Raw genomic sequence first — 25,939 nt, forward strand, 5'->3', positions numbered from 1 at the left:
TCAGACCAAAAGCCAACAGATTCCTTACCTTTTTTAAACATTTCAGTATCTTAGGTTGGTAGCGCCTAGGTTTGTGCGTGTTTAGTTTGAAATCCTGAAACTCCTTTTTCCTCTCTATCTGTTAGTACTTCAATGCGGATGTTTTTAATCAGATGTTCGTGTTTTAAACTTTAAATGGATGTTACAAATGAGGATTTATCTGGGCATAAAAAAGAACTAGTTTGTTTTAAATTTAAATCACTTTTGGGGGCAAATTGCCATTTGAAACTCCAGATTTTTAAAGACATTTATCAGCCCTGGTGCATAAAAACACTTTAAAAAATGCTTATTGGGTTTCCTAAAGAAGGCATATTTTGCCAAGTCCTGAATACCCTATTGATTATTCCCCCCTAAAAGTGGCATGAATATGCAGGAGGCATGAATATTTTCAGTAAGTTTAGACTTTCTTCGGGACATACGGAAGAGCTCTGCGTGTCTTAGAGCTAGTCTTTAATTTCAGATGCAGAGGGAGCCTCTGGAGCGCTGGAAGTCTGCTGGTTCACATCTGCCTACATTTTTTTAAATGGATATAAATGTATATCTCTATACATATTTATATCCAGAAGACAGCAGCAACTTTTTGCCACGGTCTTTGTGCCTGCCGACGGCGATTCTCTCCAGCTGAGGATATTAATGGGTGTTTAAGTCGTGATGGACCAGGAGTGCTGTGGGCTTCACAGTGTCAGGGGTGGGCTGCAGAGCTTTTTGGCAGTGGTGGGCTCTGCAAAGCACAGAGGCTGTCCAGGAACAGCAGGGATGAAGTGCACACAGAGAAAGAGGAGATGGTTTTACATGACACGGTCTGAATCCTCAGGTGTGGTCAGGGTGGTGGAGGGCATAAGCCGGTGCAGGGCATAGAGCTGGGAGAATGCAATTATATTCCCAGACCATCCATGGTCTGTGCTGGACAAATCAGCACATTGAGGTAGCTGAGTTGTCTGGGACGGCGTGGAATTTTTTTTAGCTGCTTTTCAGAAAGCGTCCTGAGAGCTTCCTGGGGAAGGATTGCAGGATGTGGCAGGGCACGAAGGGGTAACCTGGCTATGTCTGGCTTGTTTGGGTTTTTTCACAGTGAGGGCAAAGTGCATTTCTTTTAAGGAGGATAGGTGCAGAAATGTTAAAAATCCAGATGTTAAAAATTCAAATCTTAAGCTGCTCTGGTGGAGGTAGAGCTGATAAAATGGCAGCACTGCAGGGGCTGGGGTTGTGCCAATGCCCATTTCACAGTGCCAATTTTGGAGCAGTTTTGAGGTGTCCTTTGTGGGTGGGTGTTCACACTCCAGCTTAAGAAATCTATTTGTACCTTTATTCCAGAAAAGCAATATCTGTGCACCCTAGCTCGTGGGGAAGAAAAGAGGCACCCAAAGCTCTCGCTGAGGACGTTTAAGTGGCTTGCGAATATTTCACCCGCTTTTCCCCTTATCCAAGAGGCACAGTTTGATTTTCCTGAACAAACTGAGATAGCCTTTCTAGAGGAAATCTCTGTGCCCATGCAGAAGGGGGGCACAGCTTTCAGCCCTGCTGCTCTGAACGCTGCACGTCTGTGTGCAGACAAGGCCCAGGAGAGTTATGGTGGAGCTATTAGGAGGGGAAGTGATTTTTTCTTAGACTGATTAAAATTCTTTGGGCTTTCTGTTTGTTTGTTTTTAAACACCTATTTAGCTTTTAATTAACATTTAAGAGAAGGGAAGCCGGTTAAATATTCAATACCTCCTCCCTTTCAATTAAGGTAGAAGAGTGCACAACGCGTGATGAGGCCTCTGGGAAGTATGGAAAAATGGAGAAGAGCAGGCTCCTGATTATCATTTTCAGGGGGACAGGAAAGGTGAAACCCATCTGATTATTACTGCCGTTAACAATAGTAATGCAGAGATTTTAATTTTATTTTTTTTTTAACATCAGAAAGCAGTTTAGAAATGCAATTATTCTTTAAAACCACGCGTCCTGTCTTTGGCCTTGAAATACCTCACTTTTTCCACTCCCATTCTTTACTTATTTCAGGTGCAAGCATGGAGGATTTTCTAATAGGCCTTTTTCAGTAGCTTAGTAGGGAGGCTGCAGAGGCTGGGGAAGTTATTCTTCATGCTCCATGCCCTTATCTTCATTTTGATGCAGTTCTTTCTGTCCCAGCGAGTCAGCAGCCTCAAACCATGCAGCCCTGGGAGCTCAACCTAAGCAAGGAAGAAAGAGCTGTACTGTCACCACACTCCAGCCCCTTCCCCTTTCCCTTCCTTCTCCTTGAAAAATCCAGTTTCTGGATTTTTCTGCATAACTGCCTGTGAGCCAGTTATCCCTCAAAATTGCACACAAAGCACACAGAAAAGGGCACCTCAATGGAAAAAATGGGTTGGGAATATGCTAGTATTTGTAATTCAGCAAGTTCACCCTTCCTAAACTTAAATTCCTCCCTTTTGATTTAGTGTACCCTAATTTATCTGACAAAATATTTCGTTTTGATGGCCATCTAGTCTAAAAAAGGACCATGCTGGCTAAAAAAATCCCCCAACAAACCCATTTTTCATTGTGGAAACCCCTGAAACCACTGCCCAAAAGGTGATATATTTTTAAGCCTGCTGTATCTTCCACTGTGGTGAGACAATTTACCTGTGGAAAATACTTTGTTTTCACCAAATATCCCACAAAATGATTTTTTTTGTTTAAATCACTACGGTACATAAATGAGTTTTTAAAATGGAATTGCTGGCACCAGATACCAGTTGTGTAAATGTATATTCCTGAATGAGTGGTTGCTTTTTGGCTTTTTTTTAAAGGATTGAAGAGAGTGGAGATGCTAAGATGCAGAGCTATTGGATAGGTTTCATATGCTATAACTTCAAGGTTTACTGGATATAGGATTGCATCGATTTTTAAAAACAGAAAAAAATGTTTTGCAAAAAGATTTCTGACTGCATTTATTGCAAGACTTTCCAATTCAACTTTAAAATTAGCCTATTGTGATGACACAATAATTTTTAAAGTAACCCTTGTATGTTGTCCGATGACCTATTCATTTTAAAAAAAGCAAAACCAAACGAAACATCAAAACCCAAGGTATTTTCTCCATGAATCTCTCTTCTAACTACATAGGCATATGAATATATTTATATATTTGTCTCTTGTGATTACTTATCAGTCAAGTTAACGATGTGTATTTACTGGCTGGACTAAAGAATTATTCCAATTAGTTCAATAATTGGTTATTTACCAAATATTTTCTTAATTATTGACAGTCCATTTCTACTTCAGCAGTAAATAACAGAAATTCTCCCATCAATTTCAGCTTAAGTAGTATTTCATTATCTTTAGAAAAGTTTTTCATAGCTTTTAAAGAAGCTATTCGTAGAAATCACAGGAAAAAATTTGCAGTTGCAGAGGATAGTGAAAGTAGCACCTTTTGCCAGAAGGTTCAGCTTTCAAGTCAAACTGTCATTCAGGTGAACTTCACAAATTGTGATTTTTTTTTTTTTTTAATTCAGTTTGTAGACCGAGAAAAGGCTGAAGGAAGTAGCATGCATGTATCTGGAAATAGCCAAATTATGTTACATGGAAAATTCTGTGCTATAATATGACTAAAAGTTGATGTGAGCAACCTAAGACAATCCAGTCCCTCAACTGGCTGACCCCAGAGCTGTATCCTTTATATGCAAATACCACTAATGTCAATTTTATCTCAGCTGGATATAAATTATATCCCGTTGCAGCACACCCATGCCATGGAGCCTGGGAAGATGATAAAGCTGGAGAGCTGATGAAGGCAAAAAGGCATTTTTCCTGTGGATTTTGGAACAGGGTCCTGCCCAGATGGAGAGCACGGGCTTCCCGTTGAGAAGAGGAGAGATGAGACTGTACAGAGAGATCTTCCCTTTTCTCTGCCTGCTCCCAGTTGCTCTCTGATGAGAATATCTTCAAGAGAGGGGTTAGAGGGAAAGGAGGAATCAGCTCAGCAAGAAGAATATCACGGAGACATCAGCTATTGCCTGCAAGAGGCCATGCTGTAGGGAGATACTTCACTGAGCTAGGGAAAATATTAATTCACAAATGTTTGTGCTGTGCACCCAGAAATTTGTAGATAAACCTCGATCTTACTCTTTCTTTGTTATTTTGCTCCTTCTTTTTCCTCTCCAGATTCTCTGAAGCAGATGCGTAGTAAGGACAGCGCTGACAAAAAGCACCATCAGTAAATCAATAACTTTTTTTCTTTCTCTTTTTTAAGGAGAACACACACAAGAAACCAATTCACCTCATTCTCTGAAGAAGGATGTGGAAAATATGGGGAAAGGTAAAATAAATAAGGGCCTCTTACATTATAAAACTGCTCTTTGTTTTAATAGAATATGAGGATAATAGGGGGCACTTTTGTTCTGTGCCATATTTTAAGCTTGTCAAGTAACATATGAATAATATATGGACCTTTGGGTGGATATAATTGAGATTAATGCATATATATCAATCAATACATGACACTGTAATATAATACTTTAAAATAATATATTACATTGATTTATATTCATGGCTTTCTGCACAAAATCTATGGTAGGTCTATGCAACACTCTTTTTTTCTTTTTTTTTTTTTTTTAATAAGCGCTAAAATATTTTGTCTTAGAGTAATGAATTGCTCTGCAACTGTTCTTTCAAGAATTATTTATACAGATTATTCAAAGCCACTTTTTCTCTTTGTTAGAGGAACTCCAGAAGGTTCTGTTTGAGCAGATCGACCTGCGGAGGAGGCTGGAACAGGAATTCCAGGTGTTGAAAGGAAACGCGTCTTTCCCAGTCTTCAGTAAGACACAAAATCCGTGGTTCTGGGGTTGTGTGTGCATGTGGCTGGTTGCTGCCAGGCTGATAAAACAAGACAGGTTCTCAGGTGTGCTGCCATGATCCTGGGCTTGGTTCTGCTGAGCCCAGGTTGGGCAGGGCTTGGAGCAAGTTGGGACGGCGGGAGGTGTCCCCAGGGTTGGAACGAGGTGATTTTTAAGGCCCCTTTCAACCCCTGCTGTGGCTTTGCAGCTGCCCAAGCAGGTCTTTTGTAGGTAAAACACAAAGCTGGATGTTTGTTTTGGTGTGAATTCTACTGGTTTTGATGGCACTGATTACAGCGAGTGGACAGAAACACGTCTGGGGGACGGTGAGGTTGGTGTCTCAGCCAACACCTCAGGGGCTTCTGAAGGCAAGACACTTAGTCCTTGTTTTCAGGAGGTTCCTAATGCTCATTTTCAGGAGGTTCCAGCTGATGCTGGAGAATTGATCTGGCCTTTTTGAGGGGTAGAAATTCCTGCTGGGTTTTTTCCCGCTGGGAGAGGCTGTTTGAGATGGCTCTTCCACCACGGCCACTGAGCAATGGGGTGTGCAGGGCACGTCTCAAATAAAACAAAATGGGCACTGAGCAGGGTTTGTGTGAAGCTGCCCGAAGGTTGGGCTGACTGTACAGGGATGTGGGAAAAGAGCCCTTGTCTGGGATCTCCCAAACTACACTGGAGCAACGGCGGAAAGATTTTTCCAGGAGAAATCCCACCTGGATCAGGATGATCCCACCAGAAAAGGAGGGAGCACAGCATTTTCCTATTGTTCATAGAAGATATGCTTGTCCACTTTCTGTAGCATCAGATAGGTATGTTTAGGGAAGCAAGGAAGTATGAGGAATCTGGGAATGACTCCACCTTTAGCCCGAATATTGAAATATCTAGACAGCTCCATAAATAAAGAAGAGTCACTTGACATGATACAGATATTAATGAAAGGAGCATAACCTCATCCTTCAGAATAAATCCAGTCATTACTTGGGTTTGGGAGTGAGGTCATTTTCAAATCATTCGTGGGGATCAAAACGCTGCCGTGTGGTATTGGTGAAATGGCATCTTGGACTTTTGCCATTCAAGTCTCTTATTTATCCTTTTGTTCTTCTGCAGTAAAATTAATGCTCTGTCTTTGCCGTGTAAATAAACACTGCAATTAAACCACATGAAATACAACTCAAATAAAAGAAAAGAACAAGTACGGCCGACCAAGGAAGTGGTGACTGCTGTATGCTGGCTTGAAAAATATGTGGTTTCAATGTACCACAGAGTAGTGGTCAATTTTCTTCAGGATTAAAATAGAAAACAGATAATGTGCTATAAACCATACCTACAAGTGACCGTAAAGCCTATTTACAGATTTAGATTTACCAAAAAAACCCACCCCTCCTCCGCGTGTAATAAAACAAGGAAAAAAAAAAAGTTACTTTTGTAAAGCAAATCAGTGTAAATCCTTGTTAAGGGTGTTTTGTCCTCCACTGCATAATGTGCTCTAGCACAGGAGAGTGTGGCTGTTCCAGGCCATTGCTGTTGGGCTGTTGCTTTAGGGCTGGTGTCAGAATGGTGTTGGTGTCTTGGGCAGGGAGGAGACAGGCAGAGGAGTTTTTGGAGATCCAACTAAAGGAAAGTTGAGGTAAAATTTGAATTGTATTGAAAACTCATCCCTGTTTCAATTGGGAGGCAACATGCGAGATGTGGAAGGCAATACCCCCTCTGGAAAATATCAGGTTGCCTGCAGTGAGCTCTAGAGTCACCTCTTTTGGGTCCTCCACCTGGAACTGAGCACATTTGGGATGCTCTGCCTTCACAGCATCAAGCCACTACTCACAACAGGGCTGGGCAGTAGATGGTGTTTGGTTTCAGAGTTTCTTGTTTAAATCGCTGCTAAATGAGAACTGAGTTTATTTGCAAGCTCTCTAAGCAGTGCATGCTGCAGTCTCCTCTGAGGCTTCCTGAATCTGCTTGAAACACGGACTGTGATAATTTATAAAACAGCAAGACTCTGTGTTTTTCACATTGCTGTTGTGCTTGAAAGCTGCAGGTGTAATTTTCTTTTGCCTTTAAGGTCTTCCTTAATGCAGAGATCACTCGAATAAAAAAAAAAAAAAAAAAATCAGATCACATGTAGAAAGTCAAAGTGTTTGCTGTCCTGACAAAAATGCAAGCATTTCTGCATGGTGACAGTGTGCTCTCCTGGAGCCCTGCTCTGGTTTGTGCCCTCCGTGCCGGCTGCTCCGCGTTCTGTCCGCCTGCATCTTAAACAATGCGGCAATAAAACGGTGGAGACGCAGTCTGGGTACTTAAAGTATTTAATTTTGTGTTAAGAAAGCTATTTAAATATTCATATCTTTCCTCCTGGGTACTGCTTATGGCTTTTCTGTGAGCCTTTGGACTCGGATAAATGCCGCCGGAAAAAAACGCTGTCCCTGCCATTAACACCCCATTTCCACTGTGAGCTTGGACATTTGCTGTGCAGGGCTGAGCAAGATCCCTGAGCTGTTTGTTTGGAGAGGTGATGAGCCCGTGAAGAGGCAGCTGGGAGGAAAGCATTGAGGGGAAAAAGGAAAATTTCTCCTTAAAACCTACTCAGAGTGGAGCTGGAGGACCTCAATTGCAATTATCAGCCTTTAGTGACCAGGACAGGAGGCAGTTACCTTTTTATAGTGCATGTTTTTTGCTGGGGCTAGGGACAGAGGAATTGAAAATCTGCTTTCTTTTTGTTGGCTTATTTTTCTGATCGAGTCGGAGTAGAGGGAATAGGTGTGAATTTACCGGAAATCTGAAGAATCTTCATTGAGATAATGCCACCATGTCCTTTTCAATGTGGTTGTGCTGGACTCCTGAGGGCTTCAGCTTGCCAAAAATTTCTCACTCTTTCCCTGTTTCGTTGCTCTTTCCCTGCCTCCTTTTCTTTTAAACAACAACTTCAGTCCATCATTTAGAAGGGACAACGTTCTTTTTTGAGAGGGGGACAGAGCTCTGGCCCCTTGTTATTTCTTCCAGGACAGGCTCCTTACTTGAATCAAAATTATAGTGGTTGGGATGGGTTTTCTTTCCTCTTCCATTTAACAGCCCATCCTTGCACTCTGACCTCCATCAGGCAGCTCGTGGAGTTCTCTGGCTCTTGCCAATAGTTTTGTTTATATTCCTCTTTTTCCCACCCACCAACAGGAGTGTTAATGAACGCAGAGCATCAGTTAGTCTTCTAACAAATGAAGTTTTGTCTGATATAGTTGTTTAGGAGGAAAATCAGGGAAGGAGGATCTACTGGGGCAGGAAGGCTGGCCTGTGCTGTACCCCAGCTGCCCAGGGTCTCTCTTTCAAAGACTTTCTCCCTTCCGAATTCCACGTCACTCTTTACAGAGCTCCAGTTTTGTTCAAAGCCGTCAGCACGATGCTGCAAACCACAAATCAAACCCTGCATCCTTGAACGCTTCCTCCTCTCGCACGCTGGACACTGCTGGTGGTGTCAACAGATTTATGCCAAAGCAAAGAAGAGCAGTTTCTGCTCTTCCCTGCAGGGCCTGAAAAAGTTTGACTAATGACTGCAGAGCCTTGCCCGTGCAGGAAAAGAGCTGGGAATAAATGCTAGAAACACAAAGTTAGCATCCCACATTTTCTGCTGGGGGAAGCAGTGAAATCCAACTTTTCTGCCTGTCAGTGGTGTCTCCTATTAGACAGACACATATTTGTTAGGCGTGTGTTTTAATTGAGTGAAGGACTTTTGTAATGCTTTGTGATTCCTCAGTAGTGACTGGGCTTGATTCAGCTTAGCTTGGTGTCAATACTGCCGTGTGGTCTCTGTTTTAATTATTGCACCTACCCTTTTTTCCCCCTCTCATACAGACAATTTTCAAGATCAGATGAAGAGGGAGCTGGCGTACAGAGAAGAAATGGTGCAGCAGCTACAAATCGTGAGTTTACCTTCTCTGATAAAAATGTCTTGGGCTGCTGCTTTGTGTTTCTTAAGGGCACACCTCAAATTTTTCCTTTGTGAGCCATGCAGATGCACCATTACCGAGCTCCTATTGCCTTATACTTAGCAAGGGGTAAACACACAGTTCTCAGCTGGTTTGGAGCATAATTACCTGGAGATTTACTTTCATACAGTAACCAGATGTGTCTTCATGTTTCAACTAAATGTGTCAACTCGACCCGGAGAGGGGCTTCTGCAGAGAGGACCTGGGAGGAGGAAAGTAAACTTTGAGCAGTTAAACGTTTCTGCCCAGGGAATCTGCTCAATCCCTGCTTCCCACCAGAAAACAAACCTTAGGATGTGTCTTTTTCTCATTTCAGACACTAGAAGAAGTGCTTAACTCAGCAGTAAAGGATCAAGTTGCCAAAACACAGTTCAGCGCAGGCACACGTTACTGTTGGGTCTCTTGCTTGTTATTTTAAAACCAAGAGGGATTTTGCCTGTGTGCTAGTGCAGCTCTGGATCATCACATCCAACTGTGTTGTTTTGAAAAGTTGATGTTCTTAATCCAGTGCAAGCAAAGGGGCTGGAGCGCGGAAAGCTGTTCTGCACTCAAATAAATGAGTGCTTGGTGTGGTTTCAAGAGCAGTGCATGGTGAGGCTGTCAGCTAATGCTTGCCTTGCTGGTGCTTTCTCTGTGATCAATCTGACATTGCTCAAGGGGGTTTTGCTTTCGAGGCAATCTTGGAAATCCCCATTTCTCTGAATCAGCCCCGTGCTCCCCCATTGAAATTTTCCTCCTACTTTTCACGGGGCAGAGAAGGCATTGCCCAGCCTCCTGGTACTGTCATTTTCTAATTGATGGGTTAGGACATAAAAGTAAATTTGGAGGCCAGGATTGTCAGACTTGTGCTCCAATGTTTAGAGGCATTTAGGACTGGCCTTATTTTTAGAGCAGCCGAGCATCCACGTGCCCTGTTCCTGCTGACTGCAGAGATTTCAATGAGACATGGAGGGTGTTTGAAAGAGGTTGTTTGTGGAGGAAACTCAGGTCCAGAATATCTCTGGGTGTTTTTTGCAGCTGGTCTGCACTCCTTTCCTTTAGTGTGCCCAGTTGTTACTGTGCCCCCCTTTGTGTCCCGATGACAGGCAGGAAGTCTGACTTGACCCATAAATTTTGTTGTCACAGAAAATTCTAATTAGGATGCAATCCTGAAAAGCACTTCCTCTGCTGCTTTGGACTTGAGGCAGGTGACCAGTTGAATTTCCTGCTGCAAAGAACTTCTAAGCACAAAGTTTATGGGCTCACCCCAGCCCTTATCTCTTGTGTCAGCTGAACTTGGAGCTAGCTAACTCTGCCTCTCAGGGAGAGAATGGGCCACCTCTGCCATTCCCTGTGGCCCTGAGGTAAAGTTGTTTCTGGAATTGGATATCCCAGACTGCCAGCAAGGCAGCTGTGGTGGTTTTCCTGATTTTCTTGGGCAGGAAAAGAAATATGATCAAGTAACTCACACCCTTTTCACTCACTGGCTTGCGCTATGGACAGACTAAGAGTCATTTAATCATCTAACAGAGCTTCAACATTTAATGTGCTGCACCAACAACTCAGGACCTCTCCCCTCACTATGGATGCCTTAGTTTAATAATTACTAATAGAAATGTTGTTGAATCACCAGTAAGTCTTCATGCTCATATTTGTGGGGCAGGTTGTGATCAGTGAGACTGATAAAAAGACATTTGAATGAAAAACTGAGAGACTGCTGCAAATAATGAGTGCATTTGGCCAAGATGGGTGCAGAAATCTTCAGAGAAGTCTTGGCAGATAACTAAAATGGAGTCAGCACTTTTGAGATGATAATCCCAGCAGTGGCTTTAATTCATTCATGGGAATACATCTTGTATGTTTATATCTAGAATTAAGATGAATGAACTGAACGTGGTAATGATAGAGCTACTTTGGCCTTCCAGGGTTATTGCATGGATGAATCGGTGCAGAAGACACAAAAAGCATATCTGCTTTTGATTTTTTGTTTAATTGCTGTTGTTGTTTTATTTTTAACTGGCACTTTTAGGTGCTTTTTTTTTTGTACCTGAGATGCCGCACTACTACTTTGACAGGGCTTTAACCTAATTTTCTTGTTTACATAGAAGTACAAAGAGAAAAGCAGAAGCGTTTCATGCATACTGAAAGTATAGTTTTAATTAGACCTCCATAGGTGTTTGCTTTTGTAGTACTAAGCTCAAAATTCATTGATGCAACTAGCCACAGAAATAGACTTAATTGTTTTTAAAAATTCTTTTACAAAAAATACAGATGCCTAGAGTCAAGGGGTCTTTTGGCTCTTCTCACTGCTGAAGATATTCAGCTTAAATTAGTCCTTCCTGAATATCCCTGGAAAGATTTAAGAGCCATGTGGATGTGGCACTTGGGGCACAGATTAGTGTGGGCTGGGCAGTGCAAGGGAAATGGTTGGATTTTTATATCTTGGAGGGTTTTTCCAACCTAAATGATTCTGTCATCCCCTGATCCCCTGTAACTGTGGGTACCGGAGGCAGGTTTTTCCAGAGCAATAGTTTCACTCACCCTGAACTGAGTAATCAGACTTTAAAATAAATTAACCCAGCGTGGTCGCTGTTTTGGAAATATCTGTAATACAAGCTGCACGCGATCACGAAAAAGAAAATCAACCAATCCTGATTGCATTTGAAAACTTCCCAGCGCCAACACCCACTGCAGACTGACGTGAAGCTCGTGCCCTGCCCTGTCCGTGACGCTTTTTGTCCCGTTTTTTTGGGGAGATTCTTCCCCGTTTTGGGAGCGGTCCGTCGCAGCGCGGCCCGCGGGTGCCCTCTGCCGCCCGCCGGCCGCCACTGCAGCGGCCGCGGCGCGCTAACTCCGCGCTCACTTTGAGCCCGGCTTAAATTAAGCCGGGTCGGATCAGCGGCCCCCGCTGCTCCTGCTGCTCCGCCCGAGCCGCAGTTGAAAAATAATAACATTCTATGGATTCCTGAAAGCCAGGAGTAAGGCTCAGGTCGCTGGGAGAACGGGGTGGGCTCTGTTCTCTTATATCTTCATTGGCGGATGTTGGGTTCTTTGCAGACAGCCGGGCTCAGTGGGCTGCTGGGGCAGCAGGTTGGTGCGAGGCCATCGGTTCTGCTGAAAATCACGGAGGGAGTAAGGCTGCGAGTGGCCACTGGAGGTCCCCTAGTCCAAGCTCCCTGCTGGAGCGGAGTCCCACAGGGCACATTGCTCAGAACAGCTCTCCGGGCAGGTTTTGGGCACTCCAGTGAGGAAGGCTCCACAACCTCCCCATGCAGACTGTTCCAGTAAGGAATTTCCTCCTGATGTCCAGGTGGAACTTCCTGTGTTTCATTTTTCAGAGTTTTCCCAGTGTCTGAAGCAGCTACCTGGAAGTTTTGCGAACTGTTTGTGCCGGGATCTCGGCCAAATGCTAGGAAACAACCAATCGTCATATTTAACAAGAAAATGAATCTCAGACCCCTGAATGTGTTTTTCTCTTCCTCCTCTTGCAAAGTGCTGCCTCCCAAATTGGCTGAGTACAGGGCACGTATGTGGAGATCATATATAAAATTTGGATTTTGCATGTGGATCCTGTTGTGCCAGGGAAGATTTAAACTGGATATTAGGAAAAAATTCTTCACTGTCAAGCACTGAGGTCAGCTGTTCAGGGCAGAGGTTGTGTCCCCATCCCTGGAGGGGTTTAAAAGCTGTGTGGATGTGGCACTTGGGACATGGGTTAGTGGTGAGCTGGGCATTGGTGGCATGGTTGGACTCAATTATCTTAGAGATCTTTTTGAACCTAAAAGATTCTGAGGATCATCTGGCTTTTGTTAATAAGTTGTACAGAAAGGGCCAGAAAGGAGGAAGTGCTGCCCAGCAGGATGGGGGAAATTTTGACATGACACACATGGTACAGCCTTAGAAAAGCTCACCTGCCTTTAGAGTTTTTAGTTTCTGTCCAATGAGATCAGAACTCATCTGCTGGGACAGCCCAGCACCGTAACCAAGTACCAAGTCACCTCCTGCCTGAGACTCTGCATCTGATGGATATTGTCTTCTGAGCAACTGTGTTAGTGGAACAGACTTTAAAACCATGAATTTCCTTCCCAGCTGCTGGTGAGAGAAAAAGATCAGAAGCAGCATTGCCAGCATTATGATTTTCATCCTTTAATGTTTTCATGACATAGCCATGGGAAAGTAGAACACCAAGCAGAAAATTTAAGCCTCCTCCAAACTGAGGAGCTTTTCTTAATTTTCTCTCAGAGGTGCCTTACAAGCAGTTTGTGGGTCCTCAGTGGTGACCTGTCCATCAGGAAAAGCTCAGGTGGTGTCACCACCCATGGTGGTTTAGATCATCAGGCGATGATCAGTCCCACTGATTTTACATTGGGGTAAAAGGTGGCGGATTTTTGATGTGTGTTAGAAATGTGAAACACTCAGGCAGGCCTTTGTCTTTCCAGATTAGGTGAAAAATGATGGTTTGGTTTTGTTTGGGATGTTTTAATTAGGTTATGCTCCCATGAACTGACTTACCAGCCTCACTTCGGGCTGACAATAATGTTCAGAGCTCAGAACTGGATCCATCTGGAACTGCTCTGTGTTTTATGGCTTTCTGCTCTCAGTGCTCCTTTAAATCAACTCTGTTCTTCAGAGTCTGGCAATAAAATAAATCAGGAACTATCTCTCTGCAAAAACGATTTCCATCTCTGCATCATCTTTCACCCTGATCCTTAGAGATCCTTAGAGACAAGGAATGTTTAAAAGAAGGGGGAAAAAAAATCCACCATGTGGTTAATGTTGGTAAATCTTCAGAGGCACGAGAGCCTGTCCCTCTGGGTTGCTCTGTATTTCAGATGAGCACCAGTAGCTCCAATTCCTAGCTTACACTGCTTAGGAAAAGCTAGTGCTTTTGTACAACTGATGTATTTTTTACCCAAACAAGAAGCACCCACATTTCTGTGTGGGGAGATCTGGGTTCTCAAAAACAGGGAATGGGAAGCGGCAGCGCTTCAGTGCCATGTGTGATTTCTGTGCTTGGCCTGAAGTGGTGCAGCTCAGGTGATTGACCTTGGAGAGAATGCAAACAGTTGTTCTGCAGAATGGCTCTCGGATTTCTTGAGTGGCATCTTGTGCTGAAGAGCCTGCTCACAGGCACACAGATAATGACAGGTAAAAGAACATTTCTGGAACGCTGTGTCCTGTGTCCTCAAAAGGCTCATCCCTGGTTGTCTACAGGAAAGTGAGCTGTTTTCACCAGAATTTTATTTCTTGCTGTCAGGTGGTTTTTTTTGTTTGTTTGGTTTTTGTTGGGGTTTTTTTTTTGTTGTTGTTGTTTTTTTTCCAAAGACAGGTGAGCAAAACTTGTGTCCTGACACCGCATGTGGATATGCCTTGGGTGCATAGGATGGAGCTGTGCCTCTTTCTCCAGTAAATTCAGATGTTAAAGGATGCCTTGTAGAAATCTAAGCAGAAAGCTTCCTTTCCTTTAGAATCTTCAGAAATTCTGATCAAAAATGGGTGTGGATGTGCAGGGAGCCACAAGCCAACCTCAGCTACTGCATGAGTGCAAAGTATTTTTTCTAGGCAACAGGAGGGAGGGTGATGTAAAATCGTGTGCCTCAGCAGAGATGGGATGCAGAGGTAAAGCCTCTGAAAGAGGATGGTGTGCTGAAGCTTCTTTGATATCTGAGTGTGTATAACAGGGCTCAGACAAGAACTTCAGAAATGACTCCCCAGTCCCATCCACTGCCTGTGCTTTGGTTTGAGTCGTGGGGCAGGCTCCAGGCTTGCTGACTGGGCTCCTTCCAGGTGGAATAAATGGGGTTGTGCTCCAGGAATGCATAGGGGACTGTGCTCCAGTTCCTAATGAGTACCAGGACTAGGCTGGAGTCAGCCTGTAGGAATACTGTCCATATTATAAATATATATAAATATGTCCATAGTGTCTATATTGCATTTTTCTTGGAGTTTCTCTTCAGATCTCCTCTCCTTGTGTTTCTTACTAACTTGGACCTGGTCATGAAAACTGGGGGTTTTGCTTCTTAAAACCCAACTGCCTTCACTTTTGTTATATCTGTGCACCCTTTGAAGAGGGACACCTTTTTGCCAGGAAGAGCCCTAAATCCTCTTCCTCCACAACATCAGAGTTACCAAATGCTCTGACAACGACAGAAATAGAAGATGACATTGTAGGTGATTTAACTCATGGAGAAAGCAGTCATTTCCCTGCTGAGCACCCACCTCTCCCGCTGCCATCAATTACCAGGAGATCAGGTAAAACAACACACGTTAGAAAGATGCCAAATATAGCAGAGAAGTGGATTAAGAACAGTTAATTTCTGACAGAATGTACCCCGTTGTATTATCTAGGTCAGTACAGCCTGGGAGATGTCCTATATAATTTGTGGCCATGCAAACCCAAGCTGGCCTTGGTGAGTGGGAGAGAGGCAGGAATCAGCTGGTGAGGCACCACAGGTCCCAGCTGGAACGTGCTGAATTTAATTTTTATTTTTTTTTTTTTTTTTTTTTTTTGGTGCAGTTTGTTTGTGGCTCCCTTTTGCATCCAAATCACGGCCACGGGTGATCAGGGAAGCAGCTTCTCTGCACCCCCCTCTCTGCTGCAGCTTGGGAAGGAGTTTTGCAGCCTTTGCAAGCTCCATGTCCTGAAGGCAGCTGTGCCTGGGGACACGGTGGAGGGGACAGCTCTGTTTCTTGGGGGGGATCAGGCCACAAGCTTCCTATTCTCTTCTGTCCTGGGAAGGGATTACAGGAGTAGTCAGACAAAACACCTGGAGTCGTGGTCTTTTCTGATCATCAGTGTGCACACACCTTTCCCTTTTTCCAGGGCTGTGCAGGGGGGAAGCAGCGTGCCTCTGTGGAAGGCTTCTGCTTTCATTCAGCCGCAGACACTGCTCCTTCCTGGTGCTGCTGCTTTCAGCCAGGCTGACCTCCTTTCCCAAGGCATGAAAGGGTTACCTCTCGGGCTACAAAAGCCCCTCTCTTTCCTCTCATCCTGACCCTTCCCTCCTCTTTTTCCTGATTAAGGTAGGCAGGGATGGATAAGTCTGTCGATGTCTTTGCAGACACGATGCTTTACCCCAGCCCAGAGGCACCATGGCTGGGCACAATTCACACAAACACCCTCAAAATGGATGGGTATAATGTACTTGAAATAATTATGTGCATAATGTATTTAAAATCAGAACAGGGATGTGCAGGAACACGTGGGGTCAGTGGATGCAGATGCACACTCACCGTGTCTTGGTGTGTGGGGCAGGTTGCTTGAACTCTCTGCATTTGCCCATCTGTTCCTTCTGCTCTTTGTGCAGGTTAAGGCCTTGATCCTGACTTCAGGGGACATAATTGTCAGCTTGCAGTGACATATTTGGCATTATTTGTGAGCATACTCTGAAGTGCCCGGCAGCAGAAGCAGCTCAGCTCAGTGTGCAGCAGCACCTAGGAGTGCAGGGACACAGGATTTTTTGATCTCCCAGCCTGAGTTCCTCCAGCAGTCCCTCCAAAAGCCATCATCAAAGAATTTGTAGCCATTTGGATTCCCAGCTATGGAGAAATCTCAGAGCAATTTAGTTTTGTTGCATTCTAAAGGCCCAGCACTGGAGAAGAGCAGCCCTGTAATGTATTCCCTCTGGCCAATGAGCACATCATCCCACTTTGTTTCTAAATATAACTGTGTTCCCTAATATGCCCATGTTCTCTGTTTTTCTTTAATTATTTGTTCCACTTCAGTGGCTTCCCTTCAGATTGGTGCAAGTTGGAGATAACTATTATGAACTTCCTAATTAGGGGGATATAAATACACGAAGTCCCACGCTCCCAACCTGCTGCATTGTGGCTGTGCAGGGATCAGTGTGCATTGCCAGGTCTGTCACAAACAGCTGACTTTTTGTGATCTCACAGGTGGCTTTATCCTTTGTCAGCCTCCAATATAAACAAAGCATCAGAATGCACCTTTTACACTGAATTTTAAGATTCTATCTGTTGATTTAATTCTGGCCATTTTTTATTTTATTTCTGCTTCAACCTCCTTGAGGTTTCATAAAGAGTTGAACCTTTGCATTTAAGGTGTTGCTTCCTACAATTCCTCCCCATCTTCAGGAAGGAAAACAAAACCTTTCAGTCACAGGGATCTCCAGCCTGGGCCTTTCATCAGCCAAACCTTGTCTTGAGCAGTGTCTCTGTTTCTGTGTCATTCCAGATTCCCTATGCAGCAAGCTTGATCAGGAAAGAAAAGCTCGGTGCACACCTCAGCAAAAGCTAAAGGTGAGCGTGTGAGAAAGAGACTTCATTCCACTTGACCTGGCTGCCTGTGATCCTCTGCAGCCGTGGCAGGAATTGAGAGGATCGTTCTGTTGTTGGATGTGGCTGGTTCTGGTCCCCAAGCCCTCTCTGTGCAGGCACTGTGCTACAGTCTAAAGCTGATAAATCACATGTGGCATGAATTACCAGGCTTCACTGGGGTGGGACGGAGTGCTGGGAGCTGACCCACGGGTCCTGCAGTGACAGGACAAAGGCTTCAAACTGGGAGGAGCTTTAAAATAAATATTAAAGTAGCTTTAAATTAAATATTAGGAATAAATTCTTCCCCGTGAGGGTGGGCAGGCCCTGGCACAGGTTGCTCAGAGCAGCTGTGGCTGCCCCTGGATCCCTGGGAGTGTCCAAGGCCAGGATGGATGGGGCTTGAGCACCCTGAGATGGTGGAAGGTGTCCCTGCCCATGGCAGGGGTAGGATGAGGGGAGCTTTAATGTTCTTTTCCACCCAAACCATTCCATGGCTCTAACTGCCTGAGCTTGTGCTTTTCCTGACACTGAAAACTGTCATCAAGGTCAACTTGGTATCTTCAGTGGAAGGAGGGAAATACCTTGGCCCTCAGAGCGCAAAAAAAAATGTTCACGCTCCAGGTAGGGAGGAGTTTTTCTGCCCTTAATGGAACTCCTTTAGCTGCAGGAAAAAGCAGTACATCAGCATATTTTGGGAGTCTCTCAGCACCCCACTGACCGTGGTTCTGAAATTCAGGGCCTTACAGAAGGCAATTATCCTGCTGCTCACGTGCAGGGCCTTCCTAAACCAAACACTACATCTTTCAGGACTGTCTGTTAGAAGGGCTCATTTAGTAGAAACACCATCTCCATCATCAGTGGCCTGGGAGATTACAGTTTTGGGTGCTGAAGTTTTAGCATTTAAATGACATTCTCTTGGGTTTTTTCCTGGTAAAACAAGAAGATTAGGGATTGGAGAGAGATGCCAAAAGCTGGTAGCCCTCCTACTGTGTTATGCCACAAAATCTGGCTTGTGGGTTCACTAAAAAATTCCCGAGGAGAAGTAGGGGGATTAGAAAAAGAAGAGCCACTCGTACACAGAGATCTCAGTAATGCACAAAATAGAGGTATTCAAGAGAGTGTCTAAGAAGGCCTTGATAGTAGAGGTGATGGAGGTTTGCCTGAGCTGTAGAAGAAGCAGATTCTTTAAAATAAAAGCAGTGAGTACAGAGTAAGTACAGAGTAACCAGATAACCACAATGGTCTGTGGCCCGGAGTTCTGCACTCTGAGATAAGGAGATTATTCTAAGCACCGAGCTGGTCTCTTTTGGCTCTTGTGCACACTTCCTTACTGGCTGCCAGCGTTTTCCAATCGAGCCTGCAGCAATCTGAGCACTGATTTAAAACAAACTCGGCGGCATTAACACCCCGAATGGAACAGCACGCCTCCCCCGACCAGGAGCAGCAGCTCCTGCCCCAGCGCCGTGTCCGCAGCGCTTGATGCCCAACAAAACCCGCCTGAGGATGGCAGCGTCGGAGGAGAGGAACAGTTTGCTCCCATCACCGGGCTTCCAGCAGCTCCCAGTCCCTGCAGGGACGGTGCTGGCATCCCGGCAGCGAGCATTCCGTGCCCGTTTGGCCAGGGCGGGAAGGACGGATGCGCTGCCTTTGCCCGCATCCCGCGGACCACGGGGATGTCTCCAAGCGGCCCCGGTGCTTTTGAAAGATTAGCTGTTACTTAAGTGCCGAGCTGAGCCAGCCAGGCGGAGCTGCTCAGAAGCAGTTTCGTGTCCTTGATGCGCCAAGGAGGAAAAGTCTCCTCAGGAGGAAACGTGTTTGCACATCCCTGCCCACACAGCTCTCTGTTTTGCAGAGCAACCCCTCAGTGCCTGCCCTGAGCCCCTTGCGGGGCCCTCTGCTCCTTCCCACAGCACATCTGGCAGAGTTTAATCACACTGCAGTAAGCTGAAGTTTGCACTTCGTCTTTATTGCCAATATTTCCACGTGACCCCACAGATGCTCACTGTGTTATGCCACAAAATCTGGCTTGTGGGTCCACCAAAAAAACCCCCGAGGAGAAGTAGGGGGATTAGAAAAAGAAGAGCTACTCATACACAGAGATCTCAGTAATGCACAAAATAGAGGTATTCAGGAGAGTCTGGGACATCTGAGAAGGGCTGGATAGGAGAGATGATGGAGGCTGGCCTGGGCTGTAGAAGAAGCAGATTCTTAAAAATAAAAGCAGTAGGAGTAAGTACAGAGTAACCAGATAACCACGACCAAAGTGTCAAAGTCTCAGGGGACGCTGCAAGAGCAACTGACCTACATGTGTCCCTTTCCCAAGGGTTGTAAATTAATGTCAGGGGATGCTCAAAGTCTCAGGGGATGCTGCTAGAGCAGGTGACTTACGTGTGTCCCTTTCCCAAGGGTCGTAAATAAATGTCATAATTCTGTCTCAAACTTTGGCTTAATGTTGATAACACTTTCTCCTTTCTCTCTTTCTCTTTTTCCCCCTCTCTTTTTTTTTTTTTTTTTTTTTTTCCACTCCCAGAAGCACAGGAGCTTTTGCAGCTGTTACCTTATAAGTTATAACCCAGTCAGAAACCTGACTTGTATATAGACTGTGAAATGGAAGTGTTTGGGGATCTAAATAAAAAAAAAATCAGGTTCCTCTGAACCTAAGGACAAGTGACCTCATAGTATCATGGACAACCATGTCAAATAGAATGTAGCAGCCATTTATTAGTAAACACAAAACAACAAAAAAAAATGCCTGTCCTTGATATTTTTCTTTTTTTTTTTTTTGGTGGTACCAAAGTTTAAGTCTTTGTGTTTTTAGAAGGACTAATGAGCTTGATAGGAAAAAAAAAAAAAAGCTTTTGAATCGTGCAGATAAGCTGTGAAAGGAACTGCTGGTCCTTTCAATGCCACAGACACTGACAACATCTGCCAGTTCACCTTTTGCTTTGGAATAGTGATTGTTTTATGGAAGGAAATGAACATCTCACCAGATGGGCCAGAACCACGTTTGGATGGACGGGTGGACAGATGGATGGACGGATTGAGCAGCGTTAGCCATACACAGTGCTTTTTAAAAGCAGTCTGGAGATTCTCACAGCCCTCTCCCTCGTCCCTTCCCCCCTCTGGTATTTTGCCTGCTGTATGAATTACGATTGTACTCCTCTGGAAATATTTTACAATTTAATATTGAGTGTAATTAAGAATATAATCACTGTTATCAAAAAAGGTATTTAACTCTGTTGTAGTTTCTTTATCATTCATGTGGATAAAAAGTCTATAATAAAAAAAAAAAAAAAGAAAAGTATGAGATAATAGTTGAGCTTCCCTGTAATTTAATGCCATGCTTAGTCCACTGGAGAAAACAACTGGGAAATTTATCCCCAGTAATGCCTTTTTAGAAGTATTTTAATTCACAAATAATATGCTGAAGAGTTTCATGGGGGAATTTCTGCCTCTGGTTATTTTGAAAACGCTCAGAAGAAGCAGATTTAGTACAATTTCAGGACGTGCCTTGTGGATCCCCAGAAATAAAGGCAGTCAGTTGATTTTGAAGGCTGCAGCCGTATTTCCCCCAGGTCTTTCCTTGGCGACCTGCAGCACCCTGATTGTCAGGGCTTTCCTGAGTGAATCCATCTCCTTGCTGCAGGGCTTGGTCCCAAACACAAAGGATCTCCCACACCAGGACAGCACCACCAGCACCCGAAACTGTTTTCAGCCGTGCCCAGCAGAGCTGCTCTCTCAATATTCCCAACAAATTCCCAGCAAATTCCTGTGAGATTAAATCACCTGGCTTTACAGTTCCTTGGTGCAGCTGGCAGAGCTGGAGGCAGGGGAGGAAGGGCACAGCCTGTTTTCGTGCCCTACCCTGCACAGTTGGCCCTGGTGAGCTGACAAGACCCACAGAACCAGCAGAATTAAGGCTTTTGTGGCGTGGGGGGAAAAAAACCAGCAAAGCCACCAGAGAAACTGGGCCAGGGCAGCTCAAATTTTCATCTGTACCAGTAGCCTGTTCCCAGGAACAGAGGAAATCAGATACTTTGTGAAAGCACACCAGCAATTAGAGATGTGTTCCCAGAATATTGTTTTAGCTACTAATGATTTACTGCTTATGGGTTTTCTGACCTAGACATGATGTCTTGCTTTTAGCAACCCTCAATGGATTTTTTTCTTCCACGAACACAACCAGTGATCTTTTAAGACCTAGGCACACTTTTAGCAGATTGCAGCATCTTGTGGCAATAAACTCCACAGCTTAAATACATCTTGTGGGGAAAAAAGAGAAAAACAGCCTCTGATGATTGGAGCTGCCAAATTTAGCCTCATTTTACACCCTGGTCTTCTTGTGGATGGGACAAATTTTTGACTACTGGCCATCCCTGTCCACTTTCCCCTTGTCTGACATGATTTCATAGGCATCTACCAAGCCTTTTTGGCTGTCATTTTCCCAGATTAAGTTGCAGTCATCCCTCCCACATGAGCAGCCCCATAGCTCTGTAGTACTCATATTCCCTTTCCCAGTCAGGAGCATCCTTTATGAGATGCAGAACTAGCTGCACTTGAGAAAACTCAGGGTACAGGATGCTGTACAGATTATTGCACAGAGTGACACTGTGCTGCTTCCTGTGATGAACGAGCCCAGCTGCAGGGTGGTGGTAAAATCTCTTACCACTATAGATCAAAAGTTTTGCCCAGACATAAAGTAACCCCGTTGCTCAATAAGAAATTACCTCCCTAATGGCTTCTGAGTGCCAGAGCTCCTGGATGTGGTCAGGCGTGCAGAGCAGCCCTCGTTGTCCCTCACCATTTGAGAACCAGGCCCAGGAGCAGACACAAAGCACCTAAAGCAGATTTATTTGTTTTCTGCTCCCAGCTCAGGCCGTCGTGCTCCCTCCCCAGGGAGTTTCCAGAGCCCAGCCACGTGTGCTGCTGCAGTTGTGGAGCTGTGCATTAAATGCACAGCTCACACAAATTAACGGGCAACAAATGCACTTCAAACTGAACACTCAGACTCAAAATGTCCAATTTCCACTTGGTTATTTATGCCCACTCAGGAAATGGAAGCACACCATTTGCTTGGTTGGTAGCTGATTCACAGACCACAATGGCAAAGGCTGTGATGGAACATATACCTCAGAACTAAGCATGAACGAGGTGTTTTGAATTAAAAAATAATTCCTCGTGCTGATAAAGGTCAAGAACGGGATTCTAGAAAACAAATAAAGGAGGGCCTCCACCTAAACAAATCACTTTGATAAATATCCATGAAAGCTCCTTATCACCAGTTGCTTTTTGTTTGCTTTCCTCTTGTGGCAAAGCTTGTACACACTAAATGAAAAGGATCCCATTAAACACTGCTGTGTTTCACCAGCTCAACCTTTCCACCCGCTGGCATCACAAATAAAAGTTAAAAAAAAGGGATACTGGAAGATTTTCCCAGTATGGTTGTACCTGCAGCACGCATACCCAGTGTCTACACAAATTGACTCGCACTCAGCTCCCCCTCTGCAGCAGCCTTGGCAGGGCTGTGTGGGATCCTGCTGGGGAGCACATCCTTGGTGTGCTGTGCATCCAGCCTGTCCTGGTGGCACTTTGGATGTGCCCACCCTGAGCTGGAAGGTGGCAGAGCCGTGGTGTGGCTGCAGCTCCCCAGTGCCACGGGGGGGCTGTCCCAGCCAGGGTTCATTTGCTGGCACAGAGCAGCCCTGCTGCTGCCCTTAGCCCAAAATGAATGACGTGTTGGAGTGGAAAACAAACACTCAGCTTTTCTAACCTGTGACGTGCAGCTTGTCAACACCTTGAGGAAACCTGCGCCAGTGCCCAAACATCGCCTCCACAGCTGCTATCACAGGAGGGGCAAAGGATAGCAGCAGTCCCACAGGACTCAGTTTTAGCCTTCTGGACACCAAAATCCCCTGAGCATGGCAAATCCCACAGCACAGGCTGCACACCGAGCAGTGGTTTGAATTTCCAAACGGAATCAGAGTATTGCTCTTTATTACCCCACACGGCTGTGCGTCCGTGAGCTGCCCACAACACCTCCCAGGTGGGCTCTGTCCTCCAGGTGTGCTGGTGCTTCTCCAGGACCTGGGGCTTGCATTGTTTGCTTCTGAGATACTTTAGCACAGCTATTTTTGTTGGTGAGGAAGTGCACCCAGCAAAAGCATGAAGATGTGTACTTTCCCTTATTCCAGGAAAAGGCAACAGGTCAGAATTTTATGTGCCTTCAAGCCATCTCCCTCAAAGACCCTTTCTACCTTTTGCTGACCTTGCTGTAAAATGGAAGGTGCAATCTGCACAATTCTGGAATGGTTTGGGTTGGAAGGGGTCTTAAAGCTCATCCAGTTCCACCCCCTGCCATGAGCAAGGACATTTTCCACTAGCTCATGCTGCTCCAACCCGGCCTTGAGAGTCGTGAACAAGTTTTCTGAAGCAGACAGCATCTCTGAGCATTTACTGCTGTTGAGATTGATCACATTGATGAGTAAATACCTTGGAATAAATACCTTGATGATTATTAAAAAAAGTATCTCTGACAGAATAGGTTCCTTCAAAGTGTTAGAGTAAAGATCAAGAAGTTTTGTTTGAGCTGGGTATGGCAAGCAGGATAAGGCTCTGCTTATTAATAGCAAAAAAAAAAAAAAAAAAAAAAATCACTGCACCTTTTCTTTTGTATTACTGATTAAGTAAATCCCTGTGCCTTTTAGAGTTCAGATTTCCTCAGGGTTATTTTTCCTATTCCATAATTTTTATGTAGTGTAAAACCTTGAGGCAGCTGTGCCAGAGGTTTGGTATAAATTTTGCAGTGTACAAAAAATAGCTCCTCCTCAGAAAACCTGCGTTTTTCAGACTGTATTGCTGAGGAATTAACAAAAACAAAGTGAAGTGTTTTCCCTGACCCTCTATGATAAAAACTTTCACCCTGCTGGCTTTTAAAGCAGAATCACTCTGCTAAGATAAGCTCTTGGGAGAGCTCCTCTGGGACATACCACTGTTTTCCTGTCATCTCCTGTAGCTTTTCTTTCCTCCAGGAGGTTTGTCCATGGAGTTAATGCCCAGATGAGCATGGCAGGGGGCTGGAACAAGATGGGCTTTCAGATCCCTTCCAACCCATATGATTCTGTGATTCTATAATTCTAAATGTATTTTGACACTGTTTTACCCAGCCGCCTTGGATTATCCAGTACAATTTCGAGAGGGCTTTTTTTAAATTGTAGTAATATTATCCTTGATGCACACCCTCATATGTGAAGGTTTTTATCTCCAAAGTGGCAGCCAAGTGTTCACTAATAAGTCCCAGAGCAAGTTAAAGAGCTACAGTGGTGCAGAGAAGCTCTGTCCTTGCCCACAGCTCACATCCTTGCGACCTGTGGTGTGTGCCTCTGTGGCCTTATGCACACTTGGCAGCCTGTCCTGGTCTCACTGGGGTTCTTGTTATCTGTGCTGGCAGTTTTCAGTGCTGGAACTGCACCCAAGCCAGGTGAGATAAGGTGTTTCTGCGGGAAAGAGGTGCCCCCTCTTCCTCCTCCACCACAGCTCCCCACACTGTGATCTCAAGCTTCTCCACAAAACTGAGTTTGGGGCGAGGTGACACCAGGATAAAAAAGAAGAAAGGAATATTTATTCACATATTAATTTTTTAAAAAATAAAACTATTCACCTTCAGGAATATTGAGGGCATCCATTGCTTTTTTTCCCCTATTGTCTCTGAAAGTTCAATAAAAGTGAATTCCCACTCCCAAGAGAAGAACATGTCCCAGTTGCTTCCACCACATCTTCACACTGGGCATGCACAAGACACGTGGATCCACCATGCAGATGGTCAGTGGCTTTCAAGAGTGAGGTCTGCTGTGTATTTACAAGCTTTTTCTTTAGAAACACGGTCTAGATACCAGAGAAATCAGCAGAAATTCCCATTAACTTCAGTGACTTTGGATCAGACTCAAAAATCACAAATGTGTTCCACAAAGCAATCTCAGCTTTGATTTGATCTTTCCCTTTGTTTGATAAAGAAGGAAAGTGCTGGCACCTGCCTGAATACAAAGTCCTCCCTGCTCAGGAGCTCTTTTGTGGCATGTTCAGGCTTAAAGCCAAACACAAGTCCAGTTATTCCCCGCAGGAGGGAGAGAAGGTTCATACAGACCAAGCGTCCTCCTCTCTGGATGACACAAAATGAAGAGTGAATGTGTGGCTTCAACAGAGAAAACACCTGCATGTGTCCACAGGCCTGCTCTTTGCTGTTCACCTCTCTGTAAAAGCTATTTAATGTAGTTAATTCGCTATTTTCTTGAGCCGCAGAGGAAAACTCACAGTTGTGGTCAACTAGACTTCTAGTTGACTGTGAATTCCTTAGAATTCCCTAAAGTGTGGATGCCTGAAACCCTTCCAAACAATCTCCAGGGGGCTCGGAGAGGCGCCTGGGTCCTGTTAGTTACTGTGACGTGAGAGGAGCTGGAATTGTTGTGCACCTATTTACCTAGGCACAGCAGGAAAATCCAGTCTATCTCTATAGTTTTGAAATACCTGCCAATATGGATCTCATTAATGTTTTCTTTGTGCCTGCACTAACGAAGAAAGGGTCTCCACCCTGGAGCACCACTCCTTCTCTGACCACAGAGCGCAGGCAACCGCAGCCTCTCGGGAGATAACTCGGTGCCGCTGCCAGCTCAGCCCCAGCCTGGCACAGGGAGTGGGGGCTCCTGCAGAGCAGAACGAGCCCCAGAGTGTGCAGGTGTGGCCTCCCTAGCTGAGGCATGGTGAGGGGTAGGTGCTTTGGAGATAAAGTGGTTTTCTCCCCCTGCCTGCCACGCAGTGAGGCCAGGCTGCAAGAAACACCAGAATGAAGCACTTCTGAAGCCCTGAACTGGCCATCCC

At 44.8% G+C, this 25,939-nt stretch overlaps 1 protein-coding gene across 1 annotated transcript in view; it reads left to right on the top strand.

The window, feature by feature from the left end:
- SKOR2 (SKI family transcriptional corepressor 2) overlaps positions 1–17,048 on the top strand; it is a gene marked incomplete at both ends in the record, with an annotated part of 23,520 nt that extends 6,472 nt beyond the window's left edge. The window contains 4 exons of the mRNA XM_084224987.1: positions 4,253–4,318; positions 4,721–4,819; positions 8,679–8,746; positions 16,986–17,048. Of these exons, the coding sequence (XP_084081113.1) occupies positions 4,253–4,318; positions 4,721–4,819; positions 8,679–8,746; positions 16,986–17,048 (296 nt within the window). The remainder of the gene's footprint in view (positions 1–4,252; positions 4,319–4,720; positions 4,820–8,678; positions 8,747–16,985) is intronic.
- Positions 17,049–25,939: the final 8,891 nt, after the last annotated feature.

Source organism: Fringilla coelebs, assembly GCF_963513975.1.
Source record: "Fringilla coelebs genome assembly, chromosome: Z".
Classification (NCBI taxonomy): Eukaryota; Metazoa; Chordata; class Aves; order Passeriformes; family Fringillidae; genus Fringilla; species Fringilla coelebs.